This window comes from Delphinapterus leucas, chromosome 2 (genome assembly GCF_059928025.1).
Source record: "Delphinapterus leucas isolate spDelLeu-1000000601 "Yukka" chromosome 2, BTC_Dleu_Yukka2, whole genome shotgun sequence".
NCBI lineage: Eukaryota > Metazoa > Chordata > Mammalia > Artiodactyla > Monodontidae > Delphinapterus > Delphinapterus leucas.
In genome coordinates this window covers 32,706,567-32,729,028 of record NC_143130.1, presented here as the reverse complement: position 1 = coordinate 32,729,028, position 22,462 = coordinate 32,706,567, and the positions used below count along the sequence as shown (strand labels likewise).

The following is a 22,462-nucleotide window of genomic DNA, read 5'->3' as shown; positions in this document are numbered from 1 at the left end:
CCACACAAATTGAGGGAAATGCACTGGGGACACCGCCATGCTCTGGAGCTGGAGCCCCATCTGCTGCCATCACGATCTGACCCTGAGCCTCAGTTTCCCATCTTTAGGCAGGACTGATAGGAACAGCCAACGCTTTACAGCACTGGTGCAAAAGCACTTTATATTTACTAACTTATTAACAGAGGCATATGACATACGTTTCTGCCATTTCACCGAGAGAAAATGCAGGCCCAGAACTGGGTCTTGAACTCAAGCAGTCTGTGCCACTCTCACCAGTGCCCTTCCATTTGTGATGGGCATCCTTTCCTGGTGCTCCTGGGTACGTGCTGTCACTCAGAGCCCAAGCAGAGGCCAGGCCCTTGAAGCGGAGGCTACGTACTGCTCAGTGCTGCACTCCAGGTGCAATGATCAATGGTCACGTGGACCAAGTCCAGCTGGTACTTTGAATCCATGAAGAGGTATTTTTGTGATCTCACCACAAAACTACTCTTCAAGAGCATTCTTATAAAGAGAGATGGAAACTGCTACAATTACAGACTGCTGCCCAGGAACAAACTCAGAGCAGGTGAAAACTGCTGAGGTTGTGTGACATGAAGGTGTGCACACATCGATCCTTGCTTGGGACAGGGGCAGGTTAAGAGCCCAGAGAAGGCAATGACTGACTGGCTGGCTGCCTCTGGCCAAGTGCTGCCCCTGGCTCACAGGAGGGTCTCAGGAAGCACTGCTGAACCAGTAAGTGAAATTTTCAAGGCTCGTGCAGAGTGCTGCAACTCATCAATTCATATACAACAATCTCAGAGAGCTTTTGTTTCCTCTAGAATTGCCACAGGACTGTAAATAAAACTCATCAGAGGAAGAAGACCAGAGGTGCATAAGAGGAAAACAGGAAACAAAAGGACAGCACAGGAGAGAGTAAAACACACCTCGTCCTGCTACTGAGCGTGCATCCTCCTGGGACCTCACACTTCTGCACATGGCACCCCACCTCTCCACTTCCTCAAACACCTCCATCCCCTGGGACTCCTCTCTTCCCCACCCTACACTTTATCCTCAAGGTTAGAAAGGTCACCAGGCTTAGCGCTCAGCCCTGCCCGGGCGCCTTCACAGTCACACGCCACCTGCAGCTCCCAGCACCCTCTCTGCCACCAGGGCCACTACAGCCCGGAATGTCAGTCTCTCTCTTCAATCCAAGCAGGGCTCTGACTGGTTCATGTCTCTACACCCTGTGGACCACAGAACCGAGCCCTAAGCTGCTTCCCTGACTGCCAACCTCCCTCCACCACACCCTCCTCGCCAGTCACCTCCCACTCGTGCCTCCAGGTTCCTGTCACACAGAAACACTCTTCCCAAGTTTTTGCCCTGTCCTATCACTATTCACTCCTCCAACTGCTTTTTTTCCCTCCATATGTAAAAACTTTGTTTAAGCCCAAGGGAGAGAAAGCAGAGAAATAAGCCATTTTTATTAGAACTTCAATTACTTCTAACACATGTTTAAGAAAGGTTCCCCCAAGCTAACATAATACTGTAAATCAACTTTACTTCAATAAAAAAAGAAAGGTTCCCCAAAGAAAATCCTAACAATATAGTTCTGGCACCTAAACAACCCACCAATTTCAGATTATTAAATAAATGCAGGTATTTCATTGACACTATGGTAAACTAGATAATAGAAATCACAATAATCCTCCTATTAACCTAAGAATAAGGCCCACAGGGGCTGGTCCATTCACCCAGACACAATGGTGCACTATAGGCCAGAAGACCTGCAGTATAGACACCTTCTAGAAGAAGTATTTCTAAATTCAGACAGTAAGGGAAATACACTGAAAAATCTTGGTTTTCAACATATTTTTAAAAGAAATCATGAAGGATGTGTACAAGATAACCTGCATAAAAATGTATATAAGATTTAAAACAAACATCTTGATTCAAATTCTGGTCTTATTTTTACTAATTGCATAATGGGACAAATCGCTCAGCCTCTGAACCTCGGTTCCCACATGTGTTGGGGTGCAGACATGGACACATTAATACAGGAGTGACTGCTACTCCCAGGACCCTCACCATGACTCAAGGCTCTCTGCTCCCTGCACACAGCATTCGTGGATCTCAGGGTCCCTCGACCTCACCGGGCACCCAAAGGGCTCTCACTTAAGTGAAAGCATGCTTTAGGCAGTTGGTAAAACTGACAAGGACTTTTCCATATTTCAAGTTTGTACAAAAACAATTTTTGAATTGTCCCATTCTCTTCTAGCACCTAATTATACTTTCCTTCACACAACAGCACTTATTTCTAACGTAAGTGCCATCAAGGAGTCTGCCAGAAAATAAACAGTACAACTGTAGTACAGGCGAGAAGTTCACTACTTTCACCTCATACTGACGCAAATGAGAACAGCACAAAATAGACAGAAATCTCACCGTCAGCACTGTAACATCTCCCTGACCATGCTGGCCTGATTCTTACATTACTGTCACTCTTGTGTCTACCTCACCCTCCATTAGCATGAAGCCTTGCAACAAATCAGTATAAATTTGCTAACCATTTTCCTATTCATGTTTGAATTTTCGTAGGGACTCATGCCTGGAAAAGTATAGATGACCTGGAGTTCAGGGTTTCACAAGAGCCCCTACCATCGTGCATCTGTGTCTCATCCCCACATCCCAGCACTTGGCTTTGCTCAGCAGGTAAGTTCGGAGGCAATGAGAGTATATGGTCAGGATCAGGGCTTCAGATTTCTGCGTTTTCCTTATAGATGGTCCACAAAAACCCATATGAGCCAGACCCAAAGTAGACACCACTTTCACTGCTCCATGCCCAGCTCCACCTTCCGTAGACGCTCAGCTGTTCCCTGTTAACTACTGGTGTCTAGGGGAGGAACCTGATTGGTTCATGCCACCAAAAAGAAGAAGAAACCCATCAATAATCACCAGCTGTGTGTGATAAAATAAGAATACTTCTTAGACAACTGAGAGTAGCAAGCTGTGTATCAAGATCATGACCAGGGCTTACCTAGGATACAGGTCATTTACCTTTAGGTCATGAAAGTTCATTTCCTGTAGCAACTCAGTCTGGAAAGAATTCATGCTAAATCGCAGACCACCCTGATTTAACTACTCATATTTCTCTTTTTCTGGCATTTAACCTTGCAGGCTACACCCCATCCATCATGAACAGATGGCATGGCCGAAGAAGTCCCCCAGCACCAGCTCTGTGTCCCTACAACCCAGGTCAGACAGGCAACACACTGCTGTACCCAGGGAAGTGAGGGCTGCATTTTGGGAGACAAACTCTGTGGCAGGATGAAAATATAGACCAAATTGTGCACCTGGCTCCAGAGAAACAGAGCAGTTGTTAATGTGAAGAAGCAGAACCGATCAACCACAGCAGTGCCAGTAAGCTTCATTTTCTGGAGAATATAAAACACAATGGCCTGTCCTAACCCCAGGGATCAGGGAAGAAATCCTTGTCGAAGTGACACTGCACTGAGCTTTAAAAGATGCACAGGTACAGGCAGAGGGCACAAGCATGTACAGAATGCCTCACATGCAGTGTGACATCGGATGTAGGCTGGAGGAGGTGAAGAGAGGTCAGGCTGCTATCCGTGAAGCCCTTCTGATGCAGACGAGTCTGCACTCCGGGTGGGGCCGTCTGCCTTCTCCAGAAGATCAGAAGTGGACAGTAAACTCGCCCTAACCAAGAGAGGCTCCTCTCTGAGGAGGCTGTTCACGTGGATCCCACAGCCGATCCCCAGCGAGCAGGAAGGAAACAGACAGACTTGCCCTCTGGTCACGGTAGCCGAATTCACCAAGATTTTCACAACTACACAGTCACAGTAAGTCCTTGTAACTGAGCACAAGACGCTTGCTGTTGGAGGAAAGGCGAGATGGGCCTGGAGAAGACTGGATCTATATAAATCACTCACCACTCAGAAACATTTGATGCCAATCACGTGGAAAGTAATATCTAGCCAACACATGCATCATGAGAATAGAGGGACTATCTGGTCAAGGAAAGTTTCACTATTTATGGTAATGTTGGAATGTTACTACCTCACATCACCATGGCCTTGTCATGAAAGCAGTGAAGACTCATACAGAAGCTAACACCACGTGATTAAGATACCCCTGGAGAGAGTGGTAGAGAGTGGACTTTACCTTCTATTTTCACAAATTTTATCAGGTTCAGAGACTAATGAAAAATAGATAGTTTCAAAGACTAATGAAAAACTGCAAGACAACTAGAACCAAATAAGTTCTCCTGAATAATATTTTCTCTTTGATAATGATTTTCAATATATTCTGACCCCTTACTTCATTAAATACATAATTTTCTTTTTTCTTTCTAGCTCTGGCACATTTTCCCTCATCCAGCTTTAGGTGAGCATTCAACACTGTGCTCCCTGAAGACAGCGTATCTTTGACTGGGTTCCCCAGTCACTCACTTCTATGCAGAAAAGAAAATCAGGAAAAAACCTGCTTCCCCAGCACTTTGCCTGGGATGGGGTAATGCATGGGAGCTCAGACTAGGGTGCTCAGCTGTTGCTGAAGGCTATCCTAATTCATAATCGTGTGTCCCAAACAAATCTCCAAAGTATATCTGAAATATCTTTAGAATACTTTCTAGAGAAGTCTTTAAAAAAATTGTTTTAATATATAAATTTATTTATTTATTTATGGCTGCATTGGGTCTTCGTTGCTGTGCGCAGGCTTTCTCTAATTGTGTTGAATGGGGGTTACTCTTCGTTGCGGTGCGCAGGCTTCTCATTGCAGTGGATTCTCTTGTTGTGGAGCATGGGCTCTAGAGCACAGGCTCAGTAGTTGTGCTGCATGGGCTTAGCTGCTCTGTGGCATGTGGGATCTTCCTGGGCCAGAGCTCGAACCCATGTCCCCTGCACTGGCAGGTGGATTCTTAACCACTGTGCCACCATGGAAGTCCCTCTAGAGAAGTCTTAACTTTTTCTCTGATAAATAAAAATAATGTTAAAAAAAAGAAGTAAAGTTCATCAAAACACAAACTACTTTTAGAAAAGTGTATGGCAGGATAAGGGTAACTAAAAAGGAAAACAAGGTATTTCTCATAAAGATCCTACACCAGGGCTTCCCTGGTGGCGCAGTGGTTGAGAGTCCACCTGCCGATGCAAGGGACACGGGTTCGTGCCCCGGTCCGGGAAGATCCCACATGCCGTGGAGTGGCTAGGCCCGTGAGCCATGGCCGCTGAGCCTGCGCATCCGGAGCCTGTGCTCCTCAACAGGAGAGGCCACAACAGTGAGAGGCCCGCGTACCGCAAAAAAAAAAAAAAAAAAAAAAAAGATCCTACACCAAAAGAATCATGTCTAAGACTGACCTAGTCAAGAAAGAATTCTCTGATTTAGATCCACGTGCTCTCCTTACTGCTTCCCAGAGACAGTCTTATACGTGTGACCATTCATCCAGGGCAACTTCTCAGAAATACAGATCAGCAATAAGAACTGCAAAACTACCTGGGCATCTGGTCGCCCAATCCCAGCTTCATGGGTAAACCTGCCTTCTCCTTCCCAGTGGGAATGGCGTGGCCACAAGGGCCAGGGAGCAGTGTTCCCAAGCAGCTCTCACAGCCTCACACATCCACAGGTGCAGCAGTGAAGCATACAGAAATTGCGACGGGGCCCCTGCAGCTAATGCCCAACTCCACCACCCGCCTACCACCGCTCCGCTCTTCCCCACACAGACAGGCATCACGCCCGTCAGCAGGCTGGCATGGAGAGGAGGGCAGAGCCACAGCAGAGAGACCCGGCTGGGTTCCCTCCTCTAAGATCCTGGGGGCCAACTGTGACATAACAGCTTAGTGTCTGTACCTGATTCTCAAACAATGCCTTTTATTTGAGGTAAAACCCTGAAGCTTATAAATGCTTATTCCTTATTGTACTAAAAGGCACACTGAACTCATCTTTTTGGGCTTCTTATATTCAAGATATTGCTCACTAAAATAATTTTGACCTCTGAATAGGATCACGACCTCTAAGAATACACTCTATGATTAACTGGTTCAAGTTTTCAATTTCAAAACTCCATAACTGCCCTCTGGAGATAGGAATACCATGGAGCTACAGACCTTACTCCCTGAAGCAGATCTCAGAGGCCAGGATTCATTAGAGTTCATCCTTCACCCAGGTCTCTGGCTATGAGACAAAGTTTAGTGGAATATCAACAATTTTAGGAAGAACTGTATGATCTGTCATGCATTCTTCTTTCTTAAGTGTTTTGTAAGTGGTGCTCCAAATGCAAAAATATGGTTGTAAAAACCGAGTATTATATTTTAATAGAAAACACTCAAAAACTGGGCCCTGAGTCAGCAGGATGATCATGGTCCGGGGTCTGTGACAAGCTCTTTGCCCAAGGAGCACTGTGGCCTCGATAAGTCGCACAAGTTCAAATGGAGAACAGGGGCTCAGAAACAGGACCTCCTATGTTCCCCCAAGGCTGAGCCCTCACTTCTGTTTAGAAAGGCATTAGGTGGACAGTCCATTGCAAACGTGCCCTGCCGTGGGGTGTGTGTGTGTGTGTGTGTGTGTCTCTCTCTCTCTCTCAGTTAAGTGCGCTCACCGAAACGAAAGTAAAACAGTGGCCGGTTTCCTGCGGTGCTGGCCGCCCGCTCTCTGACCGCGGCGTCTCGGATGTCACACACCCCGATGTTGCCAGCCTGCAGCATTCTTCTCGGGGCTCCTTCACTGTGCTGCAGTCTACACCGGACCACGGCAGCTCCATTCGCTGCTGTAACAAGTTGAAAAAAAACTAATTAATTCAAACTTTAGTTTTTTTTAAATTTGTTACAGCACCGAGCAGAGCGGCCGACCCCATGCAGAACAGCATAAAGAACATCAAAGGGACCACGCCACACAGGGCCACCCTCAGCGCTCAGCAACACGGGTCAGCCACGTTCCTGGCACTGTCGCAGCTCCAGAGCCATCTTCTGGGAAGGTGCAGAACTGCTTCTGTTTCACTTTTGTTTGGTAAGGCACGGACAATAAAATCTAGCAACCCAAAGGGCCTACGGTCTCCCCGCCAGCCTTCCTCCAAGACCAGGAGGGGCCACGTGCAGACAGGAATTCATCACAACAGCTCTGCTGGAGCACGAGAGGAGGAAAGCGGGGAGACCACATCTAGTCGTCTGCCCACGTGTGCTCTGAAGTCTCTCACACATGGGGTCAGCTAGACAACACGCTTATTTTCCATCCACTCAGACAGCGCAGAGCTTCTTCCTTTTACAGACTAGACAGCAGGAAAACCCAGGCCGTCAGCTAAGGCAGGCCTGCGCGGCCGGTCCATCTTTATGTTAACTTTCTTAAGTACCGAGAAAAGAAAGAAATCACACACAACCAAACAAAGCTAAAAAAGCAGAAGAAACTCAACACACAAGTTAAGTGTCCTGGAATGTGAGCCACAGGTGGGGATACTCCTTCTGCGCCCACAGCACTGGAGGCTGTGTCACAGCCGGGAGAGCCGGTGGGCCTGCGCTGGGCCTGCACATGCAGACTTGAACCTCTTCTAGCAGAAGCGGCTTAGCAGAGCTTCACATTTGTTCCAACACTGAACACTGGAGAGTCTATTTCTGTTGCTGTCCTTCCTCCTGGAGGACTTGTGTTAGCTTTAAGCCTTTCCTGATGCCCAGAAAATTCTCAAGGTTGCCCTCGGGCTGAACTGAGCTTACATCAGAACGGAGTGTTACAACTGAAGCCTAGTATCATCTTCCTTTCCCTGAAATGTACAGAACCCAGCTTGAGGGCAGAAATTCTACACACTTGCACACGTGAAAACGCTGGAATTAAACAGAATTTGTACTTGGGGAAGAATCCATTACGTTGACAATCACGTTTCAAAAAACAACCAACCTTTACGATTTTATAATACCAGGCAGGATGTTACATTATTTTCTAGATTTCTAGATTGGCCCTCCACCCCCCACCAATGACGTCAACGAAAACCTTGGATTAATTTAAACCATTATCAATAAATTTAACTCACTAAGACAAAAGTCATGTTTAAACCGTAAATGCCCTCATATTTTTTATGATTGTAGCCATTTTAAAGTAATCAAACATATTACTGCAGCTCTATGAATAAACTACCTATTAAATTTATTAGGCACATTTATAGAAAAGTCGTATGTATCTTCTAAATTCACAAAATATCCTGCAATCACACAAAGGAGTAGGATGTGCCTAGTGCCACCTCAATGGTGTGATCTGCATGCAGATTGGGGACTGAGGGAGGACTTGTGCTCAGCTGTTCTCTCGCATGATGCAGTTAACTCTTAAAATGGGATGCTTTATACTACTCATCAAGGTTTACGTACTCGGAGGCTGGGGCAGGTAGGCTCCAATCAATTTCGATCTCTTCTTTTCATATCCTTTTTGTGTGATGTCACCTGTAAGAGAAGGAAAGGGAAGTTCAGAATGCTTTCACAGGTAGAGCTGAACACTCAACTGTGAAGACACAGTCACATCTGTGTGTGTCTTCTATTTCCTTAAAATTATAATTTAAGAAGAAAGCACTTCATATCATTCACCTTGACATTTCCTCTGCTCACAAATAAATACTCATTTAAGTTATATAAAATCCTTCACTACGCGCACACATGCTTGTCCCTGGCCCCTTCTCACAAGGTTTTGGCTCTGATGGGGTCCAGAATTAGATTCTTGCAATCTTATTCACATCTGTGGGGCAGGAAATCTCCCCGATCTACACGGCTCTCATTAACTCAATCAACTACGGATTCTGCAGGTGTCTACCCCAGTGAGAGCTGGCCAAAACCACCACTGATTAGCATCTTCCTCCATTAATGAGACTTTTTTTCTTATCAGGCGTGTCGGTCCCAAGGACTATACTTACTGCTAGCGTATTTTTGAAAATGAGTGTCTAAGATGAAATGAAACAGTAGATAAAACAAAGCAAGAGAATATAGGACCTATGGAATCCAAAATATATGAGAAAGCAGCTTATCACTAAAACAGGAATTAAATTGCTGATGCCAGAGATTCAAGAGCCATTGCTAGGCTGGCATTTTCCCCAAGTGCCAAGTACCTGGGACAGATAACCTTTATGACGTGCAACAGCCTTTCCCAATTACAAGCTCGAATGTACCCAAAATGCTGATTTGTGCCCTTGAATTTTTCTGAAACTGTTAATTTTTTTCCTAATATTCTGACCAAGCCATCATTCCTAAAAGAGCTAAACACTAAAGCTTTAATAAAAATACAGCAAACAAATGAAAAGTTATAATGAGTCACACACAAGTTGCTAAGTCCGCTTTTCCTGGTGGTGGTGCTCGCTACATTTGATCAAACCAGAGGGCACCCTGACCCAACCGGCTCACAGCTCACTGCAGTCTTGTCCAGCCCACGAAACACATGACTAGTTTATGCACATGGAGCTGTAAACAACATAAATAAATGAAAACACAGTCCGCTATTGACTATTGAGCGTTTTTGGTGCTAAAACAAACCGACGGCTCTTTGAAGACAATAAAACTACGAGAAAGCTATTTTTTGTGCTAATTGTGCTGCTGCTCAGCATTTTATAAACTCAAAACCAGTTTGCTCCCTGAGGGGATGCCTAGAGGAAAACAGAAGCACGAGACAGGGAAAGGAGCATGTGTGTGAGGGTGTGTTGGTGGGAAAAGCACATACTGGCCTGTTGGGAGGCCACCTGAGCACAGGGTAGACACCTACTGTTTATCGGGTGTTTCCCTCCGGTGCTCTCCCTTTCCCAGCCAACCCCACAGCTGCTCTGCACAGTCCTGCCATCAAATCCTAGCCTGATGAACCAGCCCCTTCCAGCTTGTTCTTCACCCAAAGTTCAGCGTAAGTTTTGAGGAGGAGATCAAGATGGCAGAGCAGGAAGATGTGGAGCTCACCTCCCCCCATGAACAAATCTAAACTACATCTACGTGTGGAACAATTCTCACCGAAAACTAACTGGAGACTGGCAGAAAGACTCCTGTACAACTGGGGCTATAAGAAAGAGCCACATGGAATAGGGTAGGAAGAGAAGTGATGTGGTCAGGAGCTGTGCCCCACGGAGGGGACTCAGAGGAAGAGGGAGATCACAGGAGCAGAGATCTGCCCTGGGGAGTGAGCGGTTTGGCCACAGATCAGGCTCCCTGGTCCTGGGGTCTGGCACAGTGAAGATGAGTGCCCTTGGCTGGTTGGAGGGCCCATGGACTAACGGGAGGGCTGTGGGAAGCCTGGGCTCCATGGTGAGGAGTGTGCACGCCAGCTTGCTCCCATGCAGGGTGGAGTGAGGGCTGCTCCAGCAGCTGCTGGTTTCCCATAGCCTCAGCCAAGCGACCGCTCCAGTCCCGCCTGCTTCATGATGGGGAGAGGGCCCAGCTGTAAGACTCAGAGCAGCTCAGACCCAAAGCAGCGACTGAGTGGGGTGGCGGCAACCACTAGCAGCGCTTACACAGGTGGCAAGTCAGAAGCAGCCCTGACCTCTGTCAGCGGCCAAACCCCCCAACCCCGCTGAGAGCCCACACAGGCAGCTCTTGCTTCAGCACTGCTGGGGCGAGGGGACTGGTGCGGGGAGCGCGGAAAACATACACTTAAAGGGAATGGAGCCAGCTTGGACCTGACCCTCAGGGCTTCTGCTCCAGCAACTTGGGACCTGCCCCGGCCCCGACAGGGTGTTGACGCCATCGAGCAGAGGGAAAGCCCAGCTCACACCTGGCTGCAGCCCTCACCCCTCCATCTTCAGCCCCTCCTCCTAAAAGTTGAGAGCTGCCAGCACACCCTGGGGGTAAGACATGACTTGTGCTCACAACAGATAATGAAGCAAAAATAAACCATTTACCAGATAAAGAATTCAAAGCATTAGTAATAAGGATGCTAACTAAACTTGGGAAAGGAATAGATGAACATGGTGAGAATTTTAGTAAGAAACTAGAAAATATTTTTTTTTAAAAAGAACCAGTCAGAATTGAAGAATACAATAAGTGAAATGAAAAACACACTAGAAGGAAAGAAAAGCAGATTAGGTGATAGTGAAGAACACATAAGTGATCTGGAAGATAGAATAATGGAAATCACACAAGAAGAACAGTAAAAAGAAAAGCAAATTTAAAAATGAGAACAGTGTAAACGATCTCTGGGACAACGTCAAGCACACTAACAGCCACATTATGAGGTTCCAGAAGGAGAGACAGAGAAGAGGGTAAAAACGTATTTGATGAAGTCATGGCTGAAAACTTTACAAACCTAAAAAAGGAAACAGATATCCAGGTACAGGAAGCACAGAGAGTCCCATCCCAAACAAGATGAACTCAAAGAGACCCACACCAAGGCATATCATAATTAAAATGGCAAAAGTTACAGACAGAGGATTCTAATGGCAGCAAGAGAGAAACAAAGAGTCTCATTCAAGGGAACCCCCATAAGGCTATCAGCTGATTTTTCAGCAGAAATATTGCAGGCTATAAGGGAAGTGGCATGATACATTTAAAGTGCTGAAAGGTAAAAACCTGCAACCTAGGATACTCTACCCAGCAAGGTTACCGTTCAGAATTGAAGAAGAGATAAAGAACTTCTCAGACAAGCAGAAACTAAAAGACTTCATCAATACTGAACCTACCCTAAAAGGAATGTTAAAGGATCTTCTCTAAGTGGAAAAGAAAAGGCTACAACAAGAAGAATCTATAGGAAAAGAAAAATCCCACTAGTAAAGGCAGACATATAGTAAAGGCTGAGGATCAACCATTTAAGCTAGTAGAAATATTAAAAGACAAAAGTTGAGCTCAAGTTTTAAAAATTTCTCAGATGAACGTTTAAGTATTGGGGGGGCCTCCCTTGAAGCCAACCTCAAAGGACACCCACTATTCACTCTCATTTTAAATGTGGTCTTACTTTGGAAAGCTCCAGTTGTTAAGATCCTGGCCTAGAGGAACACAGGCGCTTTCCGCGTGAAGCCACAGCTCCTCTTTAAAGGGGAGATGTTAATGTCGGCCTCACAGGGGCGTCCACTCCGGTTCCTGACCCCACAGGCTCAGAAAGGCTGGGTGGGAGGCGGAGTCAGTACCTCCACGCAGGTGTTCTATTTCAGCTCCACTACTAAGTCATGCCACTAAGCAGTCAGCTCGGAGAACCTCCAGATATGACTCAGAAATCCCAGGCTGCTATCATCTTTCGAAACCTACAAGAGGGAAAGGGAGACACTATTTATTGAATAACTTCCACACCCCACGAATTGTATCTAAATCACAGGTTGGAAAACTACAAATCCAGCCTGTGGGCTGTTTTTGGAAATAAAGTTTTACCAGCACACAGCCATACTCCCTGGTAAGCACCACAACACAGTGTGCAGCCTGCATCGCCAGAAGTATTAACTACACGGCCCTGTCCTATGCGTCCTAAATAATCTCTTTTCATCCTTATAACAACTGATTTTACAGGTAAGAAATCGAGGTGCAAATAATGGTTATGTTTCTCGCCCAGGCCCCCAGATCTAAGAAGAAAACCGCCTCTGTCCAAGTCCAAAACTTTTCCCATGAAAGCCACACCTAGAGTCTCCACTCGAGCCTCCACTCTGTGAACACTGGTCAGCATTCTTGCCACCGGATGTCCTGCCCAGCTCTCCGCCTGATCCGGACACCCTGCTCAGGGACAACCTCTCACCCCACTGCCTGTTTCCATGCCCCCAGCCCCTGCCCTGTCTCAGTGACGTCCCAGCCTTGCGCTCTGGCCACACAGATTCCTGCACAAGTCTCATGAGGCCTCAGATGGCTGCTTACAGTTTGTTTCTGTAACATATACGAGTGGCTTATCTTCAAAGCCGGGCTGTGACACCTTCACGGGTCAGTGTCCTACAGAACCGAGTATGACCCCTCTGTTTTACAGACCAGGACTATGTATTGATGGAGTTAATCACAAATGAGCAGCAGACACCAACATACAGAATGACTTCAAATAAGTGACTGGACAGATGCTGCATTCATAATCAGGGAAAATGCCTGGTGATTATTTAACTATTTAGTGGCCATGTGGGGAAAGGACAGAGGGAAATCGATGATTATTCCATTATTAAAGTGTGTGAAACACCAGCCTGGCTCATGTGTTACGTAAAGGATCCAGCGTCTGCGGCAGGAGCAGGCTCCTCAGGCGTCCCAAGCATCAGGGCTAAAATGTCCTCGCTGCGTTTCCTTTTCCACGCAGAAAGTCCAGTTATTTTTAACTCTGGAGCTACTTTAGCATCTGGTAGACTGAGGTCCAACAGACTATCTATGTCAAACTCACTGCAAATTTATATAAGTAGGGCGATCTTGTGTTCTGAAGCAACCAATGAGGATAATATAGTAAGACAGATAAGAGAGGTAGATGAATGGAGATAGAAAGAATAAATTGAAAGGATAGATAGATGACTGATAGAAGGAAGGAAGATGGATGAACGATGGGTAGGAAAGACAGAAGCTGGCTAGCTTTACACACAACTCCATCCACCCAGAGCCCCTCCTTGGTTTCTGCCTGAGGTTGACCTACAATCAGTGCCACGGTATCACCATGGAAACACACAGTGTTTCTCTTCACTTTACATCCATTCAGGCTAAAGCTGGATGCTTTAGCATCCAACTTTGGCTGCTCCTCCCCTCTGCTCCTCACTTTGGATCTGTAATGAGCACACAGTCTTCAGGATGAAACTTTGTAAACTCAATGCAGAAAGGCTATGAGAGAGAGGAACCCTACTTCACATCACATTTCTAAGCAAGACTTTATTAAAACCTATCAATCCATAAAGACTATTCCATGGTTTACAGCAGGTTAATTAGTATTCTTTCAACCTGTAAGCTAAAAGAACACTATCAAGGAAACATGTAGATCACTTTGCCCATGCTGCGTCTACATTTTGCTCCTTGAAAAGGCGCAAACAGTTGCTGATGTTAAAGGACATGGACCACAGGATCCCTTGCTTGAGAATTTCCCATACAAAATTCCAAAGAGTGTATTTTCCATGCTTTGATACTCAAGACACCCATCTAACTCTCCTTTCATTTTAGGAATAAGAATGTATGACAGAAAAGTAAACACATAAATCGTTTGTAACTTCAGTGAAGAGAAAATAAAAGTGATTTTTTGAGATACTTTCTACTTTATCAAAAATGTTATTTATATTATTATTCTTGGACAAAGAAGCTCCATAAGACCAAGAATTACAACAGTAGAAATTAAAGTTCTCATGTGTTCTGTAACAAAGGGAAGAGAGATTTACAGCCAAGTCATAAATTTGAACTGAAAATGCAAGTCAAGTAAAGCCCCCAATGTACGGTTGAATCTCACTAAGACAGAGACCATTCTCCCTGCCCCCGCCCCGACCCCACCCTGGGAAGAATTCTTTTTCTTACTTATATTGTAGTCCAGAGTTTCCAGGCAAACCCTGAGTCTTAGAAAAGTGAAGGAAAAACCAGCCTAGGAAATGCAAGAAGGGAGGTGATACTGCAGCTCCTCTCTTTTTCCATCCTGGCCTCATTCTGGCAAACTTGGACCCCACAGGAATTTGCAGAGCCCTGTGGGTCTCGGGTCAGAATAGGACAACCCGTAGAGCCAGGAATACCCCCAAGAGGGGAGTATGTGCCCCAGAGCCACCTCCACAGCTGGGTAAGCGCCGAGTAAACAGACCAGCCTAACAGGGATGGTTTCCATTCTTGGTGTCAGGAGTTTATTATTTAATGCTGGAACGAATGCTTTATATAACAAAGCAATCATTTCCATGTTTGGAATTTTATGGCTGTCAGGAACCTTCAGAACGCCTCTCTCCTAAGCCGCTGGCTTTATAAGGCTTAGGGAGCACCCTTGACGGCCTTCCCCCTCCCACCCAGCTGCTGGAGGCACATTTGTCATCTCTGTGGGAAGCTTTTCTTTTCTGCAGAGAGACTGTGCTGTCCTGGCAAGAACCCACCTGTCCAGGGGAGTAGAAGCAGGCAGACCGGGAACCTCTCTTCGCCCTGAACACAAACCATATGTCAGCTAACTTCTCTGGTCTCATCTTTCTCAGTGATAAAATATTGGTAATAACACCTATCACCTTCCACCGTAGTTGAAAAGATCAAATACACAGAACGTGAAACGTCTCAGAAAGCATGAAATAGGGAAGAAAACATAGTTTAAAAACCCAGCAAGTACTCATGTGGTACCTACTACACGTGCAAACTTGTGAAGGACACTACCAGGCTCCCAGGCATGGCACCCGCTCCGAGTTGGGCGGGAAGAATTCCATGCTGGGCGAGCCAGCCAGCAGTACATGCAAAGAGCAGGATGGCTCCAGGGGAGTGAGGCCGAAGGCAGCAGATGACAGAGGTATCAGAAATCCCGAGGAAACTTGAAATCCCAACCTCTTAGGCATCCACGCGCTTCTCTTTTATCCCCGCCACAGTAACCGGACCTGGGGTGCCATCAGCTCTCCCTGTGTCGACCACACAGTGGCTCGCAGCTCTGGATCTCAGTCCCCAGCGCCCGCCCGCTCCCCACCCACTGACCTACCACTAGGAGGGTGGTGAGACCGCGGGGCCTCGTCCTCGGAGCCTGGCGAAGGCTGCTCCGGGACTGTGCGCAAACCCATCAGCAGCACCTTCACGTCCTTCCAGAGCCTGGGCCCACATCTCGAGACGTCACATCACTTCCCAATTATTGTGTTTTCCTTTGTTACTATCTTACGACTGGATTTATCGCTCTTTCATTTTTCTCAGGTTTATGCCATATTTCCAGTAATTTAGAAATTTGAGTTCTATAAGGATATTTTAAGTAAGGTAATCAGGATAAATATAAACCCTCCTCTAGGATTATAAAATCACCAACACTTATTCAAATGCTCAGGATGATGGAAAAAAATTCTCAACATGATTGGGATTTGTACGTTTATGGGAATAACCATAAAGTTCCTCAAAACATTTAGTTAATGGCATGACCAGAAAGAAAAATATATATTTTAAATATGCACTATGTTGAAATCTTAACTCTAGCCAGTGAGGTCCGGATGTTACCACTTAACTTTGACACTTGTCAGAGTCAGGAAGGGTGAGTGCAGGTCTACAAACACAGGGGCACCCCCAGTTCCAGCATCTTTTCATCCTCTTACAGTCTTCCACAGAACAGAAGTTTTCATCTTGATGAAGTCCAATTTATCCATTTTTCATTTTAGGGACTGTGCTTTTAGTTTCAATCTAAGAACTCTTTGCCTCATCCTCAGATTTGAAGACTTCTCTATTTTGCTAGATGTTTTGTAGTTTTACATTTTACACTGAGATCTATGATCCTTAAGTTAATTTTTGTATAAGGTGTGGGATTCAGGTCTAGATTCTTTTTTTGGCCTATGGATGTCCAATTCCTCCAATATGATTTATGGAACAGGTCATCCCTCCGCCATTGAATTGGTTTTGCTCCTTGGTCAAAAATTAATTGGGCATTTTGTGTAGGTCTGAGTTCCCCACCCCATTCCACTGCACCGTGGGTCTAACCCACACTCTTGACAACTGTGGCTACACAGGAAGCCTTAGCATGAGGAAGAATGATTTCTCCTACTTTATTCTTGTCAAAGCTGTTTTGGTTATTCAAGGGCCTTTCCCTTTCCACATAAATTTTAGGAAAAGTTTGTTATGTCTACCACAAAGCTGAGAACTTGATAGGAGTTCTCTTAAATCTACAGATCAATTTAGGAAGAATTGATATCTTTACACATTGCATCATCTGATCCATGAACAAGGTATTTAACTCTGATTTCTTTCACCAGCATTTTGTGATTTTCATCATCCTGATCCTTTGATAATGCACATTTCCATATGGAACGTCTATCCTTAGGTTCCCGAAGAAAACAGTCCAACTCCAGGTCAATTCTAGAGTGTATGTGCCTGGCTCATCCCCTTTTGACCATTTCGGACGACATCCTCTGAGCCATTAGCCAGGATGAACGAAGAAGGGAGGGCCCAGCCCTGACCACACGTGACCTGACAGTAAGAAAAACCACAGCACAAGCAGCCATAACCCTGTGTGTAGAGAAGGCACAGACCTGGATTCGGGAAGCGGGGACTGGCTCCCAGGGGGTCACTTACCCGGCTGTAAGTTGGCCAGGAGCACAACCTCCCCAGCCCTCAGTTTTCCCATCTGTACAATGAGGAGCCAGACTCGGATCTACAAAGCCTCAAGAGCCCTGCAGTGAAAGCAGAGGTGCAGAGCAGACCCAGAGGGCTCCCCCTTAGAGGTGAGACTACGGAGAGGCAGAGAGATGTAAGGGAGGACAGGAATGCACACGCGAGAAGGGACAGAGGGGAGCAGGGGTCTGGTTCTGTGGAGACTGGGCAAAGCGCAACATGACAAGCAGCTGCAGCGTGTGCGAGAGAAAACGTGCAAGAACCCAGAAGTTCAACGTGAAATACAGCAGGGGAGTCACCACAGGATCCTAAGACAAGAAAACAGGGCTTATGGGAATCAGGTAATTTTAATTAAGCCTAAAAACACAGTTTAGGAGCGAAGCATGGTTTAAAATTTCTCTTTGAATGTGAAGCGGTAGGTTGGTAACTAGGGCATCCAGCCCACGCTGAAGGGTGCTCGTGCTCTCCCGACATTTGGGGAGGGGCTGCTGTTCTCACCCAGCATCCCAGGCAGACCCTCAACCCAGAGCACCAAGTCCTCCACTTACTCAGAAGCCCACTCTCCTCCTTGTGCCCACCCGTGGGGTCTCACTGCCCCCACTGGGAGCCCTGCAGTCCCAGGATGCCACGTCACACCAGGTGAGCACATCACAGGTAAACAAGGTCTAGGTTCTGTGCACTAGCTTCCTGGCTTCAGGCAACCACGTTCCCCTTTCACACTGTAAACTCCTCATCAGTAAGAACATCCTCCATCCCATCATCACTGGATAGGGCACAAAGCGAATACATCCACCACTTGGAGCTTCAACCCGTGAGGACCACCCTGCTGGAGATTCCATGTGTAGGGGGCAGAGGAAGGGCCCCTCTCAAAAATCGGACAGCTCTTTTGTCTAGAGGCAGAACCAAGGCAAAAACTGCTTTTTTTGAGCAGGAACAAGGCCCTTTTAACACAAGATTTACAGAGCATTTATGTAAATTACATGTCACAGGAACATGCATGGACCAAACGCAGGAAAACATCAACCCATCACATCAGCTGGATGAACCCCAATGAGCCCCCTCTCTTGTGAGGAAATATTTAAGTACACACACACTCATATTTTCTCCACAGTTAAATTTAAAAAACCATTTCTGGCACAATGAGCTTAAGTGCTTAAGTGGAAGTAAATGAAAAAAAAAAAAAAACCAAAAAAAACAGAAAAGCCCAACCCTGTGATTCCTTCCCCATCCCCACAAACTGTTAATAGATTTTGAATATTGGTCTGTGTGGGAAGACTTCTGTTTTTTCAAGTAAATGAATCACTGAAGAAAAATATAAAAGATGCTAAAGTGTATCTTGCAGATTTAAAAAAAATTACCGGGCAAGGAGAAAGTACACACACTTTATCTCCTCCAGCAGTTTCTGGTTGTTCCACCGTAGCAGCTACTTTTCTTTTTACCAACTTCAGAATGAATCCTCACTGATGGTAAGGAGGAAGGGAAGAACCTTCACCTCAACTTGTAACACCCGTTTGGTGCTGCAATTAGCTGACTACTCTGTCTCTGCCAAAAACTTATCCTCTACAAACTTACACGTGATCCAGTAAAGATCAATCCCACGATGCACATCAGTTACATAGATCTAGACAAACCTGATTTGTGGAAGCCGGATGCTCAACCGTCTAAAGAGCACAATGGTAAGACAGACGCTTCACTGTGACAGTCCCCCAGGACGTGGGCTACAGAATACAGGGAACATGGAGGGAGGAAGAAGTGAAATTTCTTGAGGCAACTATCATACACTGGGAGGTGGAATCTCAAAACATAAGTGCCACAAAATTAGTTATTTTGGAATAGGCTGGGATAGGGAAGATATCTGTGAAGAGTTTTAAAAACACTTCAGTTTTTGCAACATTCCGCTATGCAGTTGACCTATTTCCTAGCAATCTTCTCTGTGGCGACAACAATCTTGTCCCCATTACTCTTCTGGCCTGTGATCACTTCTTGCTTCACTAAGGGCAAAGAAAGGAATAAGACATCTACAAAGTGTTGAGTCCAAGAAAGCATTCTTGGTCTGAACATAAGATAACCAACTGAAGGAAAGTGCTTGGAGCATTTCCCCTGAACCTTGCTGGCTGTGCGCAGGCGACTCTGGGGGAACATGATGTCTCCTGACAGCCAGCCACCTGGGCTACACAAGCCTCGCATGCTTCTCTCTCCCAGTCCCGGCCAACTCCCACTCCACCAGGACTCAGGATGGGGCCAGGCCCAGCATCTGCCGCAGTGCAGACACTGTCATCCTTGCTTCTGCTGGTCCCCAGGCAGCTTTCTTTAGTGGGCTTGTTAGGAATGCACTTTCTGTCCATCAGTGACGGTTTGACTTACATTTTATTTACCTGAAATTCAATTTCTACCCATGTCTTCTCAGCTAAATAAAATTCTTCAAGGAGGAAATCTGCTCACCTCCCCCTGTATCTTCCCTTGACTATTTAATCTTCCATCAGCATACACAGCACCTCAGTGCCAACTCACACTCTACCCCAGGGACAGCCGAGGCCCAAAAAAACTTCCACTGTGCCACTGAGTTAAGGAACCTGTGAGAATATGTTGAATCCTACTGGCTAATAATTAATAAAAAATTTCAAAACTCTGTAAATGCTTACGTATAAGTTTCCCTGTACTGTATGATTTATTTGCAAACTGACATTTCTTACCAACGTTACTCTAGTTTACAAAGAACTGTTGACCGTATGAAGAATGACTTCCTGTTTTCGTGGAAGGAACCAATTCTGAAAAACTTAGTCTAGATAATTTTCTCCCCTAAGCAGGCAGACCCTCCTCAACATTCTTGATTACTCTGAATGGACTGAGAATAGCTTGTTCAGTGGAAACGACACCACCTGATCCCCTCGATGGCAAGACTGGTGGATGTGCACCTGCAGACTGGTTGCCAGCACTGGCCCCAGGAACCAAGGCAGCCACATCTATCATCTGTGTCCCTTTTTGAACTGTTGGGCTTTTCCAAAGGACACCTGGGACTTCTAGTCGTCATTCATCAAACTGTTCATGTTACCCTACAGAATGGACACACTGATCTCTGGAACTTCATAATGACCCAAGTGCTAGCTTAGGGACCCAAGATCACCATGGTTGGAGGGGGGTGGATGGACCCCAACTCTAAGCTGGTCAGCTCCTGCTCAGAAAGGTTCCTGGGCCACCTCAGAGAGTAAGTTTAGACCCAGAAAATAAAACTGGCGACCCCCTCAGCAAGCCCAGACCACCTATAAATGTTTACAGGGATTTGGGCCAGCTCAGGTCCTCTGCGCAAATCCACACACTAGGAGCACCCTGGTAGACGTACTCACTTCCCTCAAAAGCCACCCCTGCCCCAGGTCAGCCAGCGGTCAGGGTCAGAGGTAGGCTCACACACTGCTCCCTGCAGCTGTCCTGCCTTTCCCACCAGCAGGGCCCCGAGCAGCTTCAGGAAGCCCAAGATGCTGGCCAGGAGACCGCCTGTCACAGGCACGGTGATGTAAGCCTCGTTTTCCTCTTTGAAATGAGGGGCCACCACAGCCCTCTGTTTCTTCTCTCAGACGGGATAGAACACAGTATCAAAGGGGCACTCTGACCTTCTGGAAATCCAGGATCTGAAGAGCACACTGCTACTGTCCAAGACTGAATCACCTCTGAAATGGTACAAAATACAGCTTTCACTTGGCCCTTATTAAATAAGCTTCATACTCATTCCTACTCAAAATTCCCAAACACCATGGAAGTGACCCTGACTTTTATTTTCCCATTCATTCATACAAGAGATCCTACTATGTGCCAGAAACAGACACAACCCCTATCACTAAACAATTGCTGAATGAAAGATTAAATAACAGTTACATTCTCACTTTTAAACCATGTTTAACGATGTACATAAAGTGGTGCCTAAATTAATGAGTCCAGTGACTTTCTTAAACAAATTGCCCCATCTGGGCAAGTAATGGGAATAAAATGGAGACAAAGATTTTATTAGAAAGATAAAACTGACTGAATATTATCTCCCTCTTATAGTTTTGCAAGATGCAGAATATTCTAGGATTTTTATATTTTATCTTCAAATTATACACATATAAATATATATAACATATATAAATATTATATAATTATATGTATAAATACATATATTTAAATATTTATACATATAAACTTAAAAATCCTGCTTTCTAAAATAATGGCTCTGTCCTGAAAAGGCCTGCAGTTAAAGGATTTGGGGGGATGGGGGGCAGGAGGGCAAAAAACATACTAGAAGACGTGTAGTAGGCCAGTTATTTTGAGTAAGTTTGTATAATGGTTACTTCTTTTTGTGAGACCAATGAGCTACAGGAATTCCCCCAGCAAACACTGAGGCTTCCTGTGCACAAAATCACTTTCAAGGTCAAAATTACCCTGAACTACTGGAATAAAGCATCTGGACAATCTTGGCATATAACGTGCGTGATAAAGTTTGGATGAGTCCACTACCTAATGTTAAATAAGAATAACCATGACAGTACAAACTTCTAACTTATGGAAACATTATGCTTTCTAAACATTTTGCCCAACTTTGATCACGTGGCAATTATTAATAATACATCTATTCAAAAGGTAAATAATGAAGCATAATGTATACAATCCTCTACCCACTGATGTGTCATTAGAAGTGGAAGGCGCTGTAAACAAAGATCTCTGCTTTAGTTTTGGGACCCACAATCTCTGCTGGATTTTCGAGTACATGTGTATTTACAGGTAATCTTTACAAAGTATGCATATTCCAAAATATGCTCCATACAATCACAGGATAAGAAAAAAAAACCCTCTTCCATTTGAAATAAGAAAAAATAATAAGTAATCAAAGCTTAAATCAATATGCAAAGACAATGTGAAAATGTGCTCATGTTGCAAACTAACTTGGATAGCAAAGCAATTCAGACAAGCCAAGGACCAGCGTAGAAAAGCACAGGTGAAAATGAAATGACACTTAACTCAGTGTGCAAGCCCAGTGGTTAAGGATGTACAACACTGTTCACTCATCTACAGTAACTCTTCCATGCCTACACTGTTTGGAGTCCTTGGCACTTAAACTCAAATTTCCACCCACCTTGAGACTGTTGTCTGTCCTGCCTACCTGGTAAGGAGCAGGGACATTCCTGACCATTATTCCTGGGCTTCCCATAGGCCCTGCAGTCAGGGTACAGTCAGCCACTTAACACATCCACTGAAGTGTTGGACACATCAGGGTAACCCAGTGACTGCTTTTTTACCCCAGTGCTTTCTCACCAACTGCCCTTAATGCGTCCTTTTACATTTTCTGTTCGTAAATGTTTACCTTTCTAAGGCGTGTGGTA

At 45.5% G+C, this 22,462-nt stretch overlaps 1 protein-coding gene across 4 annotated transcripts in view; it reads right to left on the bottom strand.

Annotated features, from left to right (window-relative positions):
- The window catches only part of DIP2C (DIP2 acetate--CoA ligase C (putative)), a 363,448-nt gene that overhangs the window by 180,466 nt on the left and 160,520 nt on the right, over positions 1-22,462 (bottom strand). For 3 of the 4 annotated variants that reach the window (XR_016391944.1, XM_089906635.1, XM_022554535.3), the window contains exons 2-3: positions 8,337-8,408; positions 6,587-6,754 (exon numbers count right to left, since the gene is read on the bottom strand). Coding sequence is in view for 3 of the 4 variants with exons in the window: in XM_089906635.1 (XP_089762761.1) it covers positions 6,587-6,754; positions 8,337-8,408 (240 nt within the window). In the remaining variant the exon portion in view is untranslated. The remainder of the gene's footprint in view (positions 1-6,586; positions 6,755-8,336; positions 8,409-22,462) is intronic. The other variant, XM_022554536.2, reaches the window with a different exon arrangement.